At 38.3% G+C, this 22,869-nt stretch overlaps 1 protein-coding gene across 3 annotated transcripts in view; it reads left to right on the forward strand.

Moving 5' to 3' along the window:
• traf1 (TNF receptor-associated factor 1) overlaps window positions 1-22,869 on the forward strand; it is a 66,650-nt gene that overhangs the window by 9,172 nt on the left and 34,609 nt on the right. For 2 of the 3 annotated variants that reach the window (XM_069887579.1, XM_069887594.1), the window contains one exon: window positions 21,952-22,191. In XM_069887579.1, the coding sequence (XP_069743680.1) occupies window positions 21,952-22,191 (240 nt within the window). Of the gene's footprint in view, window positions 1-21,751; window positions 21,859-21,951; window positions 22,192-22,869 lie in introns of those variants that run through there. The other variant, XM_069887586.1, reaches the window with a different exon arrangement.

Raw genomic sequence — 22,869 nt, forward strand, 5'->3', positions numbered from 1 at the left:
TGACAGATGTTTTCACTGTAAAAAGAAAATGGGAACAACAATTCATGCAATCTGGACATGTGAGAAAGTGAAAAAATTTTGGGAAGATCTAAACCAGATATTAAATAAAATCACAAATAGCAATATACCAAAAAACCCAGAGATCTTCCTCCTAAGTAACATAAAAAACAAAAAATTTGGACTTGATTTGGATGGTGCACAAAAAAGATTTGGTAGGATAGTCCTAGCTGTAGCAAAAAAATGTATTATGTCAGCCTGGAAATTAGAAGATAACTTGAGAATACAACAATGGTATATAGAAATGAATAAATGTATTCCATTAGAAAAAATAACATAATTTAAGAAATAATATTACAATATTTGAACAAATATGGGAGCCATACATGAAACACAATAGAGAAAACCTACCGAGGACATCTACCACCTAAAATGACAGAAGGAGAAGGGAATGAAAAGAATTGACTGAGTGGAATTTCTTGTTTATTTTTATTGAGTGACAACATTGACGGGTTTAATGCATCTTAGATTCTGAACTTTAAATGAATGGGAGGGGAGGTAGGGAGGGTGGGATGGGAAGAGGTGGGGGAGAAAACGACACTATATATTTGAAAAGGAAAATGTATGTATCTTGATCAATGTGGTTTATAGTGTGAAAAATAAAAAATTTAAAAAAAAGAGCTCTTTTGGTCGCTGCAGTCACATCCCGGCACCCGCAGGCTCGCCCCAGCTCCTGCATGGCCCTTACAAAATTGTTGACTGACTCACCAGGGCTCTGGCGTCGGGAGCCCAGTTAGCGAGCATACATAGCATTCATTGGGGCTCCGTATTGCTGTCGTAGTAGGGCCATTGCCTCTTTATGCCATTACAGTCACGGATTATTTGGTACACTCGGTGACCCACCGCTGTGGATCAGGTCATATCGATGGCTGTCGGCTGTAATCTCGTGACACCTCATGTAGGCCATCAAACAATGTAGCCACACGTGGAACTTGACAGAGGCTTCTGGTTCTTTTGAATTGGTTTCAAGCTTCTCCAGTCTAATCACCTTGTCCATGGCAATTCAAAAATCTGATTAATAAATTGTTGCATGATCAATGACCACCTGCAGACATGAAGCAAGTAGTCAAAGGCTTTATTAATCAGAAAACCTCTGGCATGCCTCTACATGCTGCTGGCTCACATCCAAGACAGGTATGAGGGAGGAGACTAGGGCTCTCAGCCTTTGTTAGAGATCTTGTGGGGAGGAGCTACAGGTACAGAAGGCAGGCCCGTCTGCCCAGCCCAGCGAGGTCATGCCTTCCACCATAGTCCTGTAAAAGGTTGTCAAGATGGGGGCTGGTAGCCTTGCCCTCCTCAGCCATCTTAGGAAGTGTAGGTACCGTTGCGCCTTCCTAAGTAGTGAGGAGCTGGTGTGAGTCCCGGATAGGTCGTTCCTTATATGCATGCCATGGAACTTTGTGATCTCCACTCTTTCCATGATGGAACCATTGATGTGTAGTGGAGAATGGTTGATGTTCATCCTCCTGAAGTCCACAGTCATCATCTTTTTCTTGCCACGTTGAGACTTATGTTGACGTTCTCACACCATTTTATGAGTCTTTCAACCTCCTCTCATAGTTGTTGATGAAGCCAGCTACTGTTGTATTGTCTCCAAATTTGGAGATTCTCTTGGAGGAGTTGTGAATCACACAGCCAGGGGTGTTCCAATGCTCAGTCTGATGGGGTTTGAGGTTTTCCTGCCAATATGGACAAACTGATCTTTCTGTGGTGGAGAAACTCAGCAAATCACACAGCGTTCTTTCATCTTTTTATTCCATGCTGTGCTGTATTTTAATGTAGTAAATTTGATCTTGGCTCCATATTTGAAACTTTGACACAAAATTTGCATGTGAGTCCATTTATTTGTGTTTGTTGCAACTATCTTTTTTTCAGAAAATTTTGTAGAATATAAAGTCAAAAATTGAAGAGTAGGCACATTGACATCTGAAAAATGACAGAAAGGACAAAATATATAAAATACTAATACAAAGCTCATCTTCTGTATAGAAGGTTAAAGTATAAATGTGTACAAGAGGTTTTACTATCTGAAAACCACTGACAGGTATTCAATCAATGCAGATCTGAATATAGCATTCAGAAAGGAACACATAAATGAAAGAAATAAGCCCTTACAGCATTAGAAAATTTAGCTGGATTGCTCTTTTGAAGTGAATGAAAATGTTTTTAAAAATCTGAAAGAAAAAGAGAAAATGCTGGAAAAATCAGGCAGTATCTGTGTAAAGAGTTTCTGTTTTTATTTTCTATTCCTTAGAGTGTGTATAGACTAGATGGGCCAAATGGCCTTCCTCTATATTTATGGGACATTGTATCACTATGCAATACTTTGGAGTCTTCAGAGATTGTTCTTGGGAATTGGGAAGAGAAGTCACTTCAGGATGAATCTCTCACAATAACAATTGAACAAAAACTATCAAGTAGAATATATTTTGGGGGGAAATATTTTAAAAAAAACACATCAAATGACAGAATACATTGGTAGGACTTGCCTGCCAGATACTAAAATGTAATAATAATGCAGACATAAACATTTAATCATAAGCTGAGCATATGTAAAATATTTCGAACTGAATGCCTTAACATTTAAACAACTGGGAGGTTGTTTTGTTTTCTGATTAGGCTAATAAAAGAAAGGAAGGTACACTTTTATTTTAAAAGCAACTTTTTTGTGCCTTTGCACAATTCTGAGGTCTGTCAACATATTTATGAAATATCCTGAAGTAGTGAATTTAGGAGACAGAAGCTATTTTTTTCATTACCCATTCCACATCTCTGAATAGAGTTTCTGTAGCACAAATAAAAAGGGAGTGGTTTTTTTTTTAGTGTATTTAGGGTAAGCAGAATGTTTAATTCAATTCCCACTCATTTGCTGTGCGATTCTCTTCAGCAGGCTGCCCAGCCCCGGGAATTCATAGCAACACCTTTATATCCCACAAATATAGTATTCTACGGAGCCCTCGAATTGTCTCTCTTGAAGAAAGGGACCTTCCCCTGTTCTAGCCAGTATGCTTCCTTGGCATTATGAAATTATTGATCATGGGAGGCTGTTCTGTTCCGACATGTTTCCTGTATTGGGCATTCTTCAAGAGAAACCTTATAGCTTTAATGTCTTTGCATATCCAGAAATTGCAAAAGATGCAGGAAAAGTATGATGATATTATGGAACATCCTGTCGAAGGCTGTCAGGAGAGGGAAGTGGTCAGAGAAACTTACTACTTCCTTTAATGTGGCTGAGCCTTGCAGACCTGGTCATTGTATTTGTCTTATGCCTTCCATTGCCTAACTATTCAGTTTGCACGGATCTGAGGTGTTTTATGTTGAAGGAATACATGCAACCCTTGCATTCTGTTGAGAAGGATTGCAACAGGCCTAATAGCAATTCCTGTTATCATAATACACATTTTCCAGCTGGATGATGACAGGAGGAAGATCAATAATTTAAGAGAATGATTCTCAAAAGATAAGAGGCACTGACAAATCCATAATACTATTATGTTATCCTCCAAGAATTTCTTTTCTCGATGGATGTTTTCAAGACACACTCAACCTTCATAGTGTTGTTTTCACCAGGTAACAAAAATATTCCTTGAATATAAAGTATGGAGTGTAACATTGTCAATGTAATACCGTATTTGATGACATATAAGACCCACAGAAATTAGCTCAAAAATATCCCCCAGGTATTTAATGCGGTTGAAATTAGGGTGATAATGGTGAGTAACACTGACAGTGCATGGCTCAGTATCAGGGGGAGGGATTCCCTGCTCTCTGCCCGATATTGCCACCTGGCTCTGTCATCAGGGAGGGTGGAATCCCCCGCTCTCCACTTGGTATTGCCGTCTGGCCCCGGTATCAGGGATGGTGGGATTCCCCCCTGTCTGCCCGGTATTGCCACCTAGTCCTGGTATTGGAGGAAGGGATCCCCTGCTGCCTGCCCAACATTGCCATAATGGCCACTGAGCGGGTTACCGGCTACTCGCTCAGCTTCAAGAAGCCCGCGGAGGTGCTGCGGCTGTCCAGGGAGTGGGCCCACAGCTTCACGGGATACCTTCCCTCGGGTAGCCCATGCTTTCTGGAGCTGCTGCCACTGCTCATTTCCCACGGTGAGGAAGTTGACCGCAGCCGCCCCCCAGCAGCACAAGAGATGCAGGAGGAGCCCATTCGCCAACATCGCCAACACCCAGGGGTTGCCGGTGGGGACACTGGACCCTGGGGCTGGGCAGCCTGCCGAGGAGAAGCCACACAGCAGATGAGTGGGAATTGAATTAAAAACATTCTACTTACCTGTAAATACACTCAAAAAAAGTCCACTGACATGGGGGCGGTCCTTGTTTGTCTGCGGGTCTTATATGATGTAAAATACGGTAATTTAAGATCTGACAGGAACTTTGGAATCATCACAAGTGGAAAATCAAAATAATTCATGCAGCAAATGGGAGATAATTGCCAAATAACATTTATTTCAAATAAACAAAGAAATTTTATTGGATCAGCAAGTTTGTAGATGAAACAAAGATTGGAGGCATTGTGGTTAGCGAGGAGAGTTTTCAAAGCTTGTGGAGGGATCTGGACCAGTTGGATCAATGGGCTGGAAAAATGGCAAATGGAATTTAATGCAGACAAGTGTGAGGTGTTGCATTTTGGAAGGACAAAAGGGTTGACCTAGTGGTTAGCGCAATGCCTTTACAGCACCAGCAATTTGAGACCGGACCAGGGTTCGAATCCTGTGCTGTGAGTAACGAGTTTGTACGTTCTCCCTATGTCTGTGTGAGTTTTCCCTGGGGTCTCCGGTTGCCTCCCACCATTCAAAATGTACAAGGGGTGTAGTTTAATGACGTGTAAATTGGGTGGCATGGACGTGGGCCGAAATGGCTAAAGTTTAAAAATTTAAAATTAAAAAAAAAGAAAGGACATACACGGTATATGGTAGGGTACTGAAGTGTGCAGTAGAACAAAGGAATCTGGGAATACTGTTTCATAATTCTGGATGGGGCTTTTGGCATATTGGCCTTCACAAATCAAAGTATTGAGTACAGGAGTTGTTATGGTAAAATTGTACAAGACATTTGTTGAAACCAAAGTTGAAGTATTTGTGTGCAGTTTTGGTCACCTAACAACAGGAAAAATATCAATAAGATGGAAAGAGTGCAGGGAAGATTTACTAGATGTTGCCTGGACTTCAGGGACTTGGTTACAGGGAAAAGTTAAACAGGCTAGGACTTTATTTCCTGTGTTACGGGTTATATTGTATTTTATATTATATATAAATGTCTTTAAAAGAGATAGATTGTGTGGGGGTTTAGTATAGGTCACTTCACAAGCATATATTAACATTTCACAAAAGACATCTCATTTGAAATGCAAGAGCTATGCATAAGCAGAGAATGTTTACAGTGATGATTAGAAACTTTGTTGCTTTATTCCACACCATCAGTCCTACTTGTGAAGTCTCCATAAGCATTCTTCAGAGGTCCAGGCAGAAACTGATTCCGGTGCCAGCAATCTGTCTGGTTGCAGTTTGTTGTTCTATGAGAGGTCATGTGGTTTTGCAAACAGTTCGACAGTTCTGCAGTAGCTTTTGGAGGCTGCAACATGGGAAGCTGGCAGGCTTGTTGAAAACCCCATTTTGAAGACTGGTTGTGAATTCTGAGTTCAGCCTGTTGAAAACCCTTGTAGTCCTTACAAGAGGAAATGGCTGGCTAGAGTGTTTCTCCTGAAACAAGGGAAACAAGAGGAACTCTGTGGTGACCTGGAAGAAGAGGTTATCATTTGGAAAACCCATGATGGGGAAGTTTCTTCGGCAAGACACTGAAGTGACTGATTGGAGGAAATCAGTTTGTGTCCAACATGCAACAAATCTCTCTCTGAAACCAACAGAAACCTCCCTGAGTGGTAACCATTTACTTTTAAGCACCAGAGCCTGGTGAAAATTCATAAATGTTAAATTCTGTGCACAGTATAAGAATTGCCTGATACCGGTGAAACTTGGAGAAGTGAGAAGTGAATGACTGGACTATTAAAGCAAAGAACTTTCCTGAACATATACACATTACATACATGTGTGCTTAGAATTAGAAGTGGGTTAAGTTAATAGTAATGTTAAAGTTTGATCCAGTTTTTATGTTTAAAGATTATTAAAAGCAACTTTTGTTTAAGTAACCATTTGTCTTGGTGAATTTCTATTGCTGCTGGGTTTTGGAGTCCTTTAGGCTCGTAAAACCTAGAGCATAGAAGAACGAGGAGCATGGATCATGGATATTTCTGTGTATTTTTGGTGGAGCAGATGGTTTAGTGGGTTGCACCATTCAGTTAGTTCATTTATTTCATTAACCTGCTCATGTGCCCATCAACTCCCTGATTCTCGTGCAACCCATCTATATGGTACAAATTATGCTAACTAATTAGCACATCTTTGGAATGTGGAAGGAAATAAGAATAAGACAGAGTTACGGAGAGCCCATGCAATACCACACAGTTAGCATGCAAGGTAAGGATTAAACTGCTACCATTAGCTCATCAACTTGTGCTTCAGTGTGATTTTCAAACAAAATTCCATTAATTTCTCCAACCTTGTTTCAATTGAATTGGAATTTTCAGAGAAATGTTGGAAGTTTCATGCCAAATTGCAAGGATTTCTCCATATATCATATTTTACGCATTTCTTACAAACCAGGTAACCCACCGGGTGTTATATATGTATGTGCGGTATGTAACAATTTTTTTACACTTTGAATATAAAAATGAACTTAATTGACTAGCCACTGGTTCTAAATTATTTTGTAATCGCTTTAATTTAAAATAACCATATAACATCTTCTTTAAAAAGTGAAAAAAGCTGGACAACATGTTAAAGTATAAAAACATAACAACTAAAAATACCACATAACCTACAAACCACTGTACATTCTTGGAGGGTTGGAGGAAACCAGAGAACCCGGAGGAAACCCACTCCGATACAGGGAGAACATACAAACTCCTGACAGACAGCTTTGGTTACTGAACCCGGGTAACTGGTGCACTGAACCCGAGTAACTGATGCGCTAACGGCAGTGCTAACCCTGCCACCCAAAGGAGCTCATTGTTCATTTTAGAAGGAGTTACCAAGGGACCACACATCTGTCTGTGTTAGTCTTCTTCATCATTATCCTTCCAAGTTGGATTGTTCACTCTCTTCATTAAAAGACATTAGGACAACCTGCAACCATTCTTCCATTACTGTAGTCAGTACTGATATGTCATCGCTTTCACTGCTTTAATCTTGAATCACCATCGTCATCATATACTATGCCAGCTTTTCTGAATCCACTGTGTATAGTTTCTGGTGTTATCCCATGCTCTGGCAACCCATTCGCAAACTTCAGTATAGATGCTCTTTTTAACGATCTGGATGAGGTGAATTCATGTGGGAACCAACAGAATTTACAGTCTTTTGTGTCGAATGCTCTTTGCGAGCCACCATGGAATCAAATATGAGTGACGATTTCTTTGTAACCCACAGTTTCAAACATTGGAATCCATCCAACCTTTCTTGTTACAGTGCACAATCAGAGTATTGGGTACTTTTTCTCACAGCAATGCTACTCTTTTAAATATGACCATTGGTTTGAATTTAGTGCCACTTGCAGCGCAGCCAAGGACTACACTAAAGCCTGACTTTTCATGTCCCATTGTGGTTATGGCCACAGTTTTTGTTCCAGAAGCAGCCACAGACAATCTGTTTCACTTCATAAACTTTGATATCCAGGGGAACCCCACCTTGAAATCCAGGATGCTTCTTTCATCTGAATGGTGACTAGATACAGCCTGATTTTGTTCTCTAGGACTAAGAACCCACTCCTTCAAATCAGACGCTAATTGGGGCCATTTAGCTTTGGGGCCACAACATGCGTGTTTTTGTGGATTCATTCTCTCAAGCTCATTGTTCTCTTTCCACCATTTGCAAATGGATTATTCACCAACCTCAAAACTCTCTTGCTGCCGCTCAGTTGCCAGTTTCTTCTGCTCTGGTAACAACTTTCAGTTTGAAATTAGCAGTGTTTGACTCCTCACATTATGAAAACTACTCTAGATCTCAAAGGTAGCACTAAACGCAAGGACCTTTTATACTGATTAGGTAGATTGAATGCAGGTGATAGCTATACAGGCTGATAATGTCATCTGCACATGTTTTTGTTATTTTTACAGGATGATACACCCGTGCGTTATATGTGTGCATGCTATACGAAAATATTTTAATTTAGTTTAAGATTTTCTGTACTTTGTGTATATTATGTATATATATATATATATATATATGTATATATGTGTGTGTATATATGTGTGTGTATATATGTATGTATATATATATATGTATGTATATATATGTGTGTGTGTGTATATATATGTGTGTGTGTGTATATATATGTATATGTATGTATGTATGTGTATATATATATATATGTGTATATATATATGTATATGTATATATGTATGTATGTATATGTATGTATGTATGTATATATATGTGTGTGTGTGTGTGTGTGTGTGTATATATGTGTATATATGTGTGTGTATATTATACAAGTGAAAATACAATACTGGAATCATTAAGGTCAGAATTCCAGTAGGCAAGTATAGTCTTGGACTTCTTGCCTGCTATTTACTGTGTTTTATTTTTAAGGTTGGCTTCTGATATGTTTGACTGGGGTCATGGCATCATCTGTTGCACAGCACATTTCAAACAATCAGAGCTATTTTGGTCTGGGCTTCTTCTGACCCACCTCCATGATGCCATTACATCCACTTTGGAGTGGCTCACCATTTCTATTTGATATGGCATTGAACAACAAGCTAGCATTGGTAAATCCAAAAGAGATAAGGTCACGCTTGTCTCACATTAGTGTCTTGTCACCGGCATCAAGTTCTGGCTCACTTTATTAAGTGTACATTTATTTATTGTTGCCATATCCAATAGTATGCTAGAATCCAAGAAAGTGGATTGGAGGGAACTTATATAGGGCAGAAACAGACCATTCAGCCCAGTCCCTCCATTGCAGTATTTTATGTTCCATTGTACCATCCTACCATCCCCCTTCAACTAATTCTCAGCGGTACCCTTTGTTCCTTTCATCTTTGTATGCCTATTTTGCTTTCCCTTATCTGTAGTCACTTCAACCACTCTCTTCCCTAAAATAGATCCACATTCTCATGACTTGCACAATAGAAATGTTTCCAATGAATTCTCTATTAATTTGAAGTGCTTCCCTCCAAGTTAAAACATTTCTGGACCAGTTTACCTGCATTTTTTATGTGCTTAAAGGAGATTCTCTCCTTGTCATAGGCAAGCAGCCATTTTCAGATCAATTGGAGCAATGGGGGAATTTGACTGGTCACATCTATGTAGTTCCCTTTTACACAGCTGATGTTTGACTGGGGTCATGGCATCATCTGTTGCTCAGCACATTTTAAACAATCAGAGCTTTTGGGAGAAACGACTTTTATTGTTGGCTCAGTTCAGTTCATTTGTTCTAACCTGCTACGTGGGACCTTCTTAAAAGCCTTTTAGGGATCCAAATATACCACATCCACTGTTTTTTTTTTCCACTAAATCCTATTTGTCTATTCTCTTAGTCACATCCTAGAAATCAAGAGATAAATTTAATTTTTCTTTAACAAATTCAGATTGATTCTGCTCTGTCCCAATCTTTCTTTCAAGGGATATTGTTGTCATCTACTCCATTGTAGATTCTGGCATTGTTTAGATTACGAGCAATTCACGTGTAATTAAAGCTAAAGGTTTCATTATGGTCATGTAATATGTTTAGAATCTAACATAAATGAAAATTTTTAACTTTTGTCTACTGTAAGGCAGACAGAGAGTTGCCAGTTTGTCCAGTACCTGGTGTTCCTGGGCAGTCTCCCCTCCAAGTACTGACCAGTCCTGTACCTGGTTAGCTTCCGAGATCAGACAATCCCAGGCGTATTCAGACTATCAGGTGCTGATACCAAACATACAGGGGCCTCTATAATGTTTGGGACAAACACACATTTTTTCCTTTATTTAAATTTGTGATCAGATAATTTGCATGTAATTAAAGTGCGCATTCCAGATTTTATTCAAGGCTATTTGTACACATTTTGGTTTGACCATGCAGAAATTACAGCACTTTTTATACATAGTCCCCCCATTTCAGGGCATCATAATGTTTGGGACATTAGTTTCACAATTTTTTGAGTGGTCAAGTATGTTTAATTGCTTAATTGGTACAGGGAAAAGAGACCTAGTAGGCTTGCTTCTAAACTTTTGATCACCTTTGGGGTCTATAGTTGCCATTTTTCAACATGAGGACCAGAGTTGGTCAAAGAAGCCATTATGAAGCTGAAAAACGAGAATAAACTAGTAAGAGACATCGCCCAAACATTAGGATTACCAACATCAATCTTTTGGAACATCATTAAGAAGGAAGAACAATACCGGTCACCTCGGTTATCGCAAAGGGACAGGTTTTCCAAGGAAGAACTTCACTGCTAATGACAGAAGAATTCTCATTATAATGACGAAAAATCTCTAAACATATGTCTTGAGAGATCAGGAGACAGGTTTGAATATGTCAATGACGACTGTCCACAGAAGACTTCATGAACAGAAATACAGAGGCTGCACTGCAAGTTGCAAACCATTACAAAGGTGGTATGCTTTGGATCTTGGGCAGTTCCTTTGTGACTCTGCATTTTGCTCTTGCAAAACCTGTGATACAGGTTTATCTTGGTCTCATCTGTCCACAAGACCTTTTTTCGGAATTCTGCAGGCTCCTTTAAATACTTCTTGACCAACTAATCTGACCATCCTTTCTGTGGTTAACTAGTGGTTTGCATTTTGCAGCGTAGCCTCTGTATTTCTGTTCATGAAATCTTCTGTGGACAGTCGTCATTGACACATCCACACCTGCCTCCTGAAGAATGTTTTGATCTGTCAGACATACGCTTAAGGATTTTTCTTCATTATGATGAGAATTCTTTTGTCATCAGTAATGGAGGTCTTCCTTGGAATACCAGTCCCTTTATGATTACTGACCTCACCAGTACGCTTTCTTCTTAATAATGTTCCAAACTGTTGATGTTGGTAATCCTAAGGTTTGGACAAAGTCTCTTACTGTTTTATTCTAGTTTTTCAGCCTCATAATGGCTTCTTTGACTTTCATGGCACAATTCTGGTCCTCATGTTTAAAAATGGCAACTACAAACTTCAAAAGCTTCGAAGCAAGCCTAGCTTTCTTATACATGAACCAATTAAACATACATGAGTACATGTGTCCCAAACATTGTAATGCCCTGAAAGGAGGGGACTATGTATAGAAAGTGCTGTAATTTCTACATGGTCAAACTAAAATGTATACAAATAGCCTTGAATAAAATCTAGAATTTGTGAATTGTTTGATTTCATATTTAAAACTGTGGAACACAGGGGCAATTAAGAAAAAAATAACTTTATGGAGGGCACTGTAAATATGCCAAATGCAATACGTTGAAATTGATTTTTCAGGTACACAAAAAAAAATCCCTGGAACTTTTAATTTTGCAAGTGAATGCAAATAAAGCTAATCCCTCTGTGGATATGCAGAGTTAAAGTGACTGGCTGTTATCGTGAAGTAAATATAAACTTTCTCAAAAATCAAACAACAATTGTAACTTTTAATTGAGGATAAAGAAATCTGAATGGGACATAGTTGACCATATTTAAAGCATTATGGTATTCTAAGATCTATAGCATGCCTCAGACATGCTATTGAAAACAGCATTGCTGTAAGAACAAAAACTGGAACATGAGAGCAACATTCCTAATATGGGAATTTTTTTTTGCTGCAGGTGGCTTAGTTAAACCATGGAAAATGCTATTGAGCTACTTGCTGTGATTCCTGGAAATAGTATCAACAATAGAATGTTTGTGGGGGAAAAAACCCTCACTCACTGATTGAAATTAATCTTGGAACGAACACATTGCTGAAATTTGGGTGTGACTTTCCTTTAAAGAAAAAAAAAGCCATGTTTTTAAGATGTACAATTGATGTGCATGTGATGATCAACTGTGTGAGCGAAGTAGTTTTATAGAAAATAAACTAGAACATCAGGCTTAAGATTTGAGGCCCAAGCCTATCTGCTTTGTGTGGCAGAGTCCCACAAAATCCTAAAATTTTAGTATGTGTAATTTTCCAACTAAAACTGAAATGGGTCAAATCTTCCTGTTTTTGGCAACTGATTTCCTTTGACCATTCCCAGATACAAATCCCAGAGCTGTAAATGAAGCAGATCAGATGTGCACTAAGTGATATGACTCTTTCTTAGAACCCTTTGAGGTTCCCTTCAGTATCATCATAAATAAAATTCTTAATAGATTACCAATATGCAGATTAAGGAAGATAATTTTTTTGTTTTATTAATTTTCTGAGCAGTTAACTATTTTAATAAATTGATTGAGGCTCCTTATGAGACTCATTTAAGACACCTGTTTGAGGTTCTGAAAGCAAGTTGTATATCAATGCTATTTTTTTCCTGCAGTCGAAGCATTAGTTCAACAGTTTAATTTAAAATCATCCAAAAAATATTTCAGATAAAAATCTGCCATCAGTATAATTTGATGGATGGGGTAGACAGACTCTTTCAAGAATTTTTTTTTTGTTTCAGAGTATTGAATTTTGGATCCAATTTTTTAAATTAAAATGCTGTGCAGTAAAAATTATTGGCATTCAAACATTGCCCTCAGTCTAGACAAAAATCATGGCTTTGCATTCAGGTAACTGAAACAATTGGGCATGGGCCATTTAATCTGCTCCATGATCTATCAGGAAACATTAAGCACAATCCTTTTCAGATCCATTCACCACAAGATCAGAAACAATTTAACCACATTCTTATGGACTGACTTTGAGACTAAATCCCAAAAGTAAATATAGTGAGAATATACGAACCAAGCACTGGGATGTTATTCGATTTTATGAAGCTGAAAGGGGGGAAAGAAAAGGGAAGTGAAACTTTGCATTTGTAAAAAAAGAGAGAAGCACAATGAACAAGGAAATATTAACTATTGTAACAGGTATCATAAAGCATTCTATTGTATCATACATTTACTGAGTTACTTCTCAAATGAAAATATTTATTAATAATCAGAGAAAAGACCATCTGCCTTCCTTTGGCAGGAACTAAAAATATAATCAGAAGAATAACTTGTTATTCTCAAACCTGAAACTGACTTAATGGAATAAAATTGGAGATATATTTAATTCTGTTACAGCAATTAAGGTGTTTGAAGTTGTCATAACGTGAGAGAGGTGATTTTGTTGAAGTTGTGACGTAGATGTAGCAATTTTTTCTCAGCTAGTTTTCAAGATTTTAAATTTCGTGTTCATAATAGAAGTATTCCACTTTAAATTCAGTATTTTTCTTTGTACTGTACATCTGCTGAAGTTTCCTTTGTTCCTCCTTTAGAATTAACGTAAAACTACACAGAAGTTAGTTTCACAAAATAATTTCATATAAGATGATTGGTGACAGTATGGGACAGCTTACAAAGAGTTGGTACACTTTAAATACTCACCTTTTGTAGGATATTTTAAAAATCGACAGTTGTCATCTACAAATAATTCTGCTCCAAAAAAGGATTCAGCAGTTTCGGGCGTCATGGTTAGTGTAGCAGTTGGTGCGACATTATTACAATGCCTCTAATTGGGACAGAGGTTTGAATCTTGTGCTGTCTGTAAGTAGTGTGATTGTTCTTCCTGTGACTGTGTGGGTTTTCCCCAGAGGCTCCAGTTTTCTCCTAACCGTTCAAAGTGTACTGGGGGTTGTAGGTCATTTGGGTGTAATTGGGTGGCATAGGCTCATGGGCCAAAAGGGCTTGTTATCATGCTGTATGTCTAAATTTAAATTTAAATGATTCAGAACTTTCAAGGTTTTAATCCCCACACTTACTTTAACATTAATCATAGAACCCTGTCTTGTTGCCTTATCATTGCCATTTACTATTGTTCTTTAGATAAGATCAATCTCACTATTTGCATTATGAAAATACAGATAGATCCCAACTTATGATTTTCTGACAACATATTTCGAAGTTACAAAAATCAGAATCCATTTTGAATAAAGGTAAGTCAGGTCTAACTGTTACAACATATTTGCTTTTCCTTCTCTGAAGGAAATGCTGTCCAAACAGTGCATGCAGATCACTTCCCACTGCCACTCCCCTCATCATTTTGGTGCTCATCTTGTAGTGATGTCGAGGAAACTTGCTTTGACGGATCCAATGCCTTTTTTTAAAAAAAAAAGGTGACTTGGAATGCATGCGCAGATTTCTGTCACTGGGGAGGGAGAGAGAATGACGGCAGTCTGCACATGCGTTCCAAATCACAACGTAGATTGTGAGGTGACACCGCTGCCCTTAGTTACCCAGTGCATTGAGGAGATGGTGAGTGAGGGAGAGGGGGTGTTGAGAGCGGGGATCATCTCACTCGCCACCTGAAGGATGTAGATCGAGCGGTGGAAAGGAGAGAAGGCTTTTCAGTGCTGTGGAGTTCTCAGTTGGTGGGACGCCATGGCCATGGGGATCAACTGCAACGTATGATAAAGGTTTTCAGCACCCTCTCCCTGATGCCCCGTCCTACCTGTGTCTGAACTCTATTTTCAATTATTTTTTGTCTTATTCCAGGAATGCATGATAAGACTGTCACAGTATTTTTTTAATCTATACATGTAGATCCCGACTTACGATGCGCAGTTTGGAACCAAACCTATTGAAAGTTAGGGTCATTCTGATTTAATCTGCCATGATGTGATTGAAGGAGTATTTACTTCATTAACTAGAAACTTACTCAATGAATTTCTACAAAATGCATATAGTTGTAAAGTCTTAATTCTGATTGTTGGGCAATGTTTTATCATTATTTTTGTTTATATTTCAACTAAAACACAGATTCACTTCAAGAAATTAAAACTCGCTGTTAGAACTTAGCTGTTTGTGCCAGTTAGTAGCTAAACCATATAGAAAAATCTCATAGTTTTTAAAAAACTTTATTTATTTGTTCAAAAAACAAATAGTATATGACGTATACAACAATTAACCATAAACATGAACGTCATTTTTTATATATAGGAAAAAAAAGAAAAGAAACCCCCCCCCCCCTTCAGCCAACTCTCCTAAGGAGAGCTATAAAGAAAGAAAAAAGAAAAAATATTAAAGAAAAATTAAATATACATATTAAGATCTAATCAATGTAAATTGAAATGTAATATTCTGAATATAACAACCACTTATTAATAAAAAAATTATAATTATCACGCGAAACATACATAATTTTTTCTATTATTAAACAATATCTCATTATGCCATCTATTAATATCAATCATATTTGTATCTTTCCACGTACTAGCAATACATTTTTTCGCTACAGATGAAGCTAAATATACAAAACCAAGCTGAAACTTATCTAATCCCAAGCCTTTCAGAGGTTGCAAACTACCAACTAAAATATTATCATTAGCCTGACCCAAACATAAAGATGCATCTGAAATAAATATTTCATCATCTACATTTGGGGCATAAATATTAAGTAAAGTCCAAAATTCACTAAAAATCTTACAATTCAATTTGAGAATACATCCTGCCTTTTCCTCCATTGATTGTAATTCAAAAGATAAATTTTTATGTATCAAGATTGCTACGCCTTTAGCCCTAGAATTAAATGAAGAAGAATATACATGCCCAACCCAGTCCCTCTTTAATTTCATACTTTCCTTCACATTCAAATGTGTTTCTTGTAAAAAAGCAATATCGATTTTCATTTTCTTAATGTACGACAAGACTCGCTTACGCTTAATCGGACTGTTTAATCCTCGAACATTAAAAGTAGCAAACCTCAGCTTCGACATATCTACTATTATTACTAAATACCAATAATATCTTTGTATGAAAACTCAAATCAACGTATATAGGCCCTCCAATAAGAACAAAAATTACAAATTAAAAGCTAACTAAAATAAAAAAAAATAAAAAAAAAAGAAAATTCCCCCCCCCCCCCAAAAAAAACTAGCAAAACTAAACAAAAATTGGGTCTGGGTCACCCACCAGTGGCTGATGACTAGTAAAGAACTTAGAGCAAATCTCTCCCTCCCCAGCCAAACAATGAATAACATCAAAATATCATAATAACAAAAAAAATAGAGTAAGAAAAAGAAAATTCTTCTTTTCATCCAAGAGATTCCAATCTCGAAGATTCCATTTCAGAAGAAGTTGAACTCTTTCCATTCCTATTTCTGCCATTTCTTCCATTTCCAGAACAATCAGATTTTTCTTTAGGAGACAATGGTGGACTACATCTTTATCCTCTTTATCTGGGAATGAATCGGCAAAAATCATTGCTTCACCATCATTCTCAAAAAACTGAAATTGATAGTCTCCATAAAACACCTTCAACATTGCCGGGTAGCGAAAAGTAGACATAACCTTTATGCCACAAAACTTCTTTAACTGGATTAAATCGACATTGACATTGAATGACCTCTTGACTCAAATCAGGATTTTAAAAAACTCTGCTATTCTGAATCAATAACGGAGTTTGTCGTTGTCTCGCATTTTGCACTGCTAGTCGAAGTATTGCTTCTCTGTCCAAATAATTCAAACATCGAATTGTTACCGGTCTCGGTGGTTGACCATCTAAGGGTGTTCTTCTTAGAGCTCTATGGGCTCTTTCCAGTACCAAGCCTCCAGAAAAAAATTCTTGCCCTAATACTTGTGGGATCCAGTCTTTAAAAAAATGAAGAGGATCTTGTCCTTCTATACTTTCTGGCAAACCAATGATTTTCACATTATTCCTTTTGCATTGATTCTCCAAGTAGTCTATTTTCCTTGCTAACTCCTTGTCTCGTTCTCCCAATTCTATGACTGATTTTTCAACCTTCAACACTTTTTCTGTGTTAGAAGCCACTTGTTGTTTACAGTCCAAAAAAGCAGTCTGAAATTTTTAAAATTCTTCATAAGATGCATCCACACGTGCTTTAACTATATTCAATTCTGAACTTATCATTTGAACCATCTCATTCATTAGAGGCTGAATAACTGCATTTAGTTGCTTACACTGTAGATCAGAAAAGCTCAGCCCTGCTTTCTCTGATGTAGTGGCAGAACCAGGTAACTGCAGCTCCTGCTGCAACTCAACAGAAGGCATTTTAAAAGTTTTACTGCGGGTCTGGACTCACAGTGACGGCTCCCCGACTTCCTCAGGGGGTCGCGGCTGGTCTCCCCTCGCATCTCGTTTTTTCACAAAATCACAAAGGAAAGCGATATCTTCAGGTTGAAATGCTTCCTGATGCATTTCCAACAATGGAGTCGTCTTCCTGTGTGCTCCCTCCATTGAAATCGAAAGGCTTTCCAAATCGGGATCCACTTCTTGGGTACACACACCTTCTTCCAGAGAACGGGTAATTCCAGCGCCATCCTTCACTTGGTGAGTAATAGACATTTTTTCAGCTCCCACAGGCAGTCTTTGAGGTTTAGACAATGAAGAGATTGAGCCTGGGGCTGTATCAAGTCATCTAGGCCCCAAATCTTCAACACTTCGAAAATGTAACTTCTTCTGCACTTGAGGTTTAATCCTTTTACCATTAATGGCTATAATAGTTCCTTAATACTTTAAACTAAAATTTAAAACGTTTATACTTGAAAACAAAGGGTTAAAAAACGGGTACTTAAAAGTCTGGCCAGAGAGGTCGAGATTACACGTCTAGACTCTACGCCATCTTGCCACGCCCCCAAAATCTCATAGTTGAGCTAACCTGTGGAGATGTTGCATTGGTAGGACTTACCTTGATGGAAGGGGTGCCAATTTACCCAATGTTGATCACTATTTGTACTTTATATGGAAAAGACTGATCTTTGCCAGTAAAGCCATTGATAATTGAATAGCCTGTCAGCCTTTGACTGCTAAAGCCACATTCTTCTTTGGCTTGGCTTCGCGGACGAAGATTTATGGAGGGGGTAAAAAGTCCACGTCAGCTGCAGGCTCGTTTGTGGCTGACCAGTCCGATGCGGGACAGGCAGACACGATTGCAGCGGTTGCAAGGGAAAATTGGTTGGTTGGGGTTGGGTGTTGGGTTTTTCCTCCTTTGCCTTTTGTCAGTGAGGTGGGCTCTGCGGTCTTCTTCAAAGGAGGCTGCTGCCCGCCAAACTGTGAGGCGCCAAGATGCACGGTTTGAGGCGTTATCAGCCCACTGGCGGTGGTCAATGTGGCAGGCACCAAGAGATTTCTTTAGGCAGTCCTTGTACCTTTTCTTTGGTGCACCTCTGTCACGGTGGCCAGTGGAGAGCTCGCCATATAATACGATCTTGGGAAGGCGATGGTCCTCCATTCTGGAGACGTGACCCATCCAGCGCAGCTGGATCTTCAGCAGCGTGGACTCGATGCTGTCGACCTCTGCCATCTCGAGTACCTCGACGTTAGGGGTGTGAGCGCTCCAATGGATGTTGAGGATGGAGCGGAGACAACGCTGGTGGAAGCGTTCTAGGAGCCGTAGGTGGTGCCGGTAGAGGACCCATGATTCGGAGCCGAACAGGAGTGTGGGTATGACAACGGCTCTGTATACGCTTATCTTTGTGAGGTTTTTCAGTTGGTTGTTTTTCCAGACTCTTTTGTGTAGTCTTCCAAAGGCGCTATTTGCCTTGGCGAGTCTGTTGTCTATCTCATTGTCGATCCTTGCATCTGATGAAATGGTGCAGCCGAGATAGGTAAACTGGTTGACCGTTTTGAGTTTTGTGTGCCCGATGGAGATGTGGGGGGGCTGGTAGTCATGGTGGGGAGCTGGCTGATGGAGGACCTCAGTTTTCTTCAGGCTGACTTCCAGGCCAAACATTTTGGCAGTTTCCGCAAAGCAGGACGTCAAGCGCTGAAGAGCTGGCTCTGAATGGGCAACATTGAAGAGTAGTTAAATGGACAAGATAAACCAGGGATGTTATGTGAGGAGGAGGAAAAAAAAACTGAGTTTAAAAAGTCAAATATTGAAATCCATAAGTTGTACATTATAGTGCAGTGCATGAATAAAAAAGACCCATTAATCCATAGAGTTTACCCTTTCTCTTTTGGGAAACTCCAAATTGCTGCTATTTTCTCTGTCCAATTGTTTTTCGATCATTCATTTATCTCGTTCTCTTTTGAGAGATCATACAAAATCCAACACCCCATTAGGAAATGTATTCCAAATCTGAATCATATGGTTTGCTTCAAATATTTTTCCTTGTGTTACGATCCCAAAGGACCCCAAAACCCAAGCAGCAATAGACATTCACCAAGACAAGTAGTTTTTTAAAACAAAAGTTGTTTTTAATCAACTTTAAACATGAAAATAGAATCAAACTTTAACTTATCTCAATACTTAACTAACCTAAATTAACCCCCTTCTAATTCTAAGCGCACGTGTATGTAATGTGTAAATTTAAGAAAAGTTCTTTGGTTCACAGTTCAATCTCACTTCTCCTTCTTCTAAGTTCTCTGGTTGCAGGCAATTCTTATACTGTGCACAGAATTTAACATGTATAAAGTTCACCAGGCTTTGGTGCTCTAAAGGTAAATGTTTACCGCTCAGGAAGGTCCTTGTAGGGTTTGCAGGATTTCCACAACAGAGGTACCACCATTAGTCACCTCAATGTCTCGCTGATGAAACTTGCCCCATCAGGTTTTTCCAGATGGTAACCTCTTTCTTTCTTTCAGGCTACCACAGAGCTCCTTTCTGTTCCACTTATTCCAAGAGAAACATCAGACAGATAGCACTTCCAGCCATCCACCGCTCTGGAACTTTCTGTTTCCAACCAGCTCTTCCTGGCTTGCTCTGTTCAGCTGCTTTCAGTGTCACACACACACTAGCTGAGAGAGCTTGTTGAACTAGTCTTCTGTTTCTCTCTCTCTCTCTCTCTCTCTCTCTCCCTCTCTCCAACTGCCAGAAAGCCATGTGACTCTCTCACTTGCAAAAACCCACAACTTCTTCAGCAAATAACAGGAGTTATCCTTCTGTTCAAGCTGTTGTCTTAGGTAAACAAAACCCAGGAGTGACCTTTCTGTTAGCACTTTGCAGAAAGGTCGGAAGCCTTGTAGTTATCCAACCATCCAGCCTGTCTCCAATTCCAAACAATGGTCTATTCATTTAATGATGTCATTTCAATTAGCATCTACTTGTGAAATGTACATAAGATTCTCCATAGATCCTGCAATGTTACTGAATATGAATTCTTCAGTATTTCAAATAAGATATGTTTTAAAAAGTGTGTATGTATGTATCCTACTCTAATTTTACCAAATTCCTCCCACCTGTATGAACTATGACTAATTTACCAGTCATGTTACATATGTGCCATCTAATATTAATCCTCTCACTCAAAATAGTTTCCTTTTATTTGCTATGTACTAATTGGTTTTGATTTTAACTAGCATTTGTATCAAATTTCTGCTCTTAGAATAGTCTCCAGTCTATCCATGTATCTGTAATCTCTCATCCCCAGAATTATTGTAGTAAATTGTTTGCACCCTCTATAAAATTTTCACCTCTTTTAAATTGTTCACAGTAATTCACCTGAAACTTTTTTTTTTAAATTTGAATAGCAGAATGCCCCAGCTTTTATATGCACTTCATAAATTCCTTTAACATAACACATGTTGAAATTTGTGTATTTTCATTTTTATTTACTTATCTGTATTGTATTTGAAATATCAAGAGCAGTTACATTTTTAAAATTGCATGAAATGGGAACATTAAATTTAGCCAAACAAGTCATTTTTTGTACTACACATTAACATTTTTAATCCCAAGTAACATTTTACCTGTATCTCTTCAGGAACAATGTGTCTATTTTCATGTGCAACAAGGTTCAATTCCCTGTGGTAGAATTTGGGATGATCAGAATGCAAGGCTGTGTCTTAATTGTGGGATAAAGTGGATCAAAAAAAGAGGTGTTTCATGGGTAAAGGTTTGAGGGCACAAACTTAAGGAGATGGCAGAGATAAAATGGATTGAAACACTCAAGAACTACATTAACTAACATTATTGTTGACAAATGATCATCTGTATTTTTCAAAACAAAATGTTCATGATTGAAGAAAAAATCCACAATAACACAACCTAAAAATCCAACAATTGCACATCCTTCACAACCTAAATAAAGACTGCACATATGTCTTCTGTTATATTATAATAGTGGGAGATAGAAAATTTTAGGTGTACTATAGTCCATCTGTTTAAATGAAATGAAAGCTTTGACCTTTCTAAAACATTTATCATATTTTATAAACCAATTTATAAATTATGTGATAGTTGTGTTAGTTAGTTCATTGTACATTGTGTTATGTTCTTCATTAGTGATTCCCAAAGTGGATGCTAGAAAGACCAAGGGGGCAGTGAGGGAAAAAGGGGTATTCTGAACCTTCAGTCTTTGCTGTAAAGTTTAATGAAGAAGCCAGTGCAGGAATTTTCTGGCCAGACTTGGGGTGGCAATAGTGAGCAATAAATGGATTCAAGGTGTTCTTGGTGGCTGCCATGTGGTATTGGCGTCACTACCTCCTGCTCAGTGCCACTACAAGCATGAAAAAGTGTGGGAACCACTGTTCTACACAAAAACAGAAACTAACTTCTGTGTGAGAAACCAATTAGCTTTTACTGGAAACCCTGTTAAATTTGTTTAGTGTGGGTGTGTATGGTTAGTATGAATGTGTTACAAATTTCCAGATTTGTCATACCAGGGAGTTTCAAAGAAAAAGCAGAGCTGAACTATAAAGCTTACTCTTCTTCCCTTGGGTAATTTAAACTTTTGACTTGTTCTTAATTCACATTTGTTACTTTGGTTGCTTAAGAAATATTAACCCAAGAAGCCTTGCTACTTTTTGACAGGAAGCCACTGTGGGTGCATGAACAGTTTCTAATGGCTCAAGAATCCAATGGTTTTGTTTGTAACGGGCTGCCTTTGTTACCTGATGAAAATGAACTACCTTCTGGCTTTCCACAAATTATCTGTGATGATGTACCGGAGGAAAAATACCTGTGCAGTTTTTGTAAAAATGTTTTGAGGAAGGCATACCAAACACTCTGTGGCCATCGATATTGCTGGGCATGTGTTGAATGGATTGTCAAGTAAGTAATTTTTACCTTTAATTACTACTGTTTTTATAACTGATGTGCTTCACTAAAAGTAATTGAAAAAGAGAAAATGCAGAAAAATATTTGTTTCTGGCAGCGAGCTAATTATTTGCTTACAAGAGAGACTAAAGGGTCAAATTGATACTTTAATTTCAAATAGTTCAATCACCACATTGTTTATTGTGATATTAGTTACTCTAGTTGATGGGGTTGGAAAGGATAAAAGATTGTTGACATTTTTAAATGAAAATATAATTCACATTTAAAATGAATTGCACACTTCTATTCTTCAAATAACATAAATATTTCATGTGGCTGTCCTTGAGAACAATATTTCTCCATCTATCGTTTGTTATAGATGCTCTATAGTGAGGTTAAACAAGTAAAATGTAAAGCAAAGTGGTAAATTTGACGACCAAAAAAATATGTTTCCCCACCAAATCAGAACAAAAGAATCTCGTTTGTGATCTGAGAAGAGTTTGCTAGACTCTTTGCTTCCTCCTCCTCGCCAAACCCCACCACCCCCACTGGCCATTTATGGGTCTGTTATAGGTGGTCCACAGGAAGTAAAATAAATACTAAAGGTGATCTGTGTGGTGAAAAAAGGCTGAGAATCACTGACGCAGCCACAAAAGGCAGGATATTTACATCTGTAATGTTTGAGAGTAGTAG

Source organism: Narcine bancroftii, chromosome 1 (genome assembly GCF_036971445.1).
Source record: "Narcine bancroftii isolate sNarBan1 chromosome 1, sNarBan1.hap1, whole genome shotgun sequence".
NCBI classification, from domain to species: Eukaryota; Metazoa; Chordata; class Chondrichthyes; order Torpediniformes; family Narcinidae; genus Narcine; species Narcine bancroftii.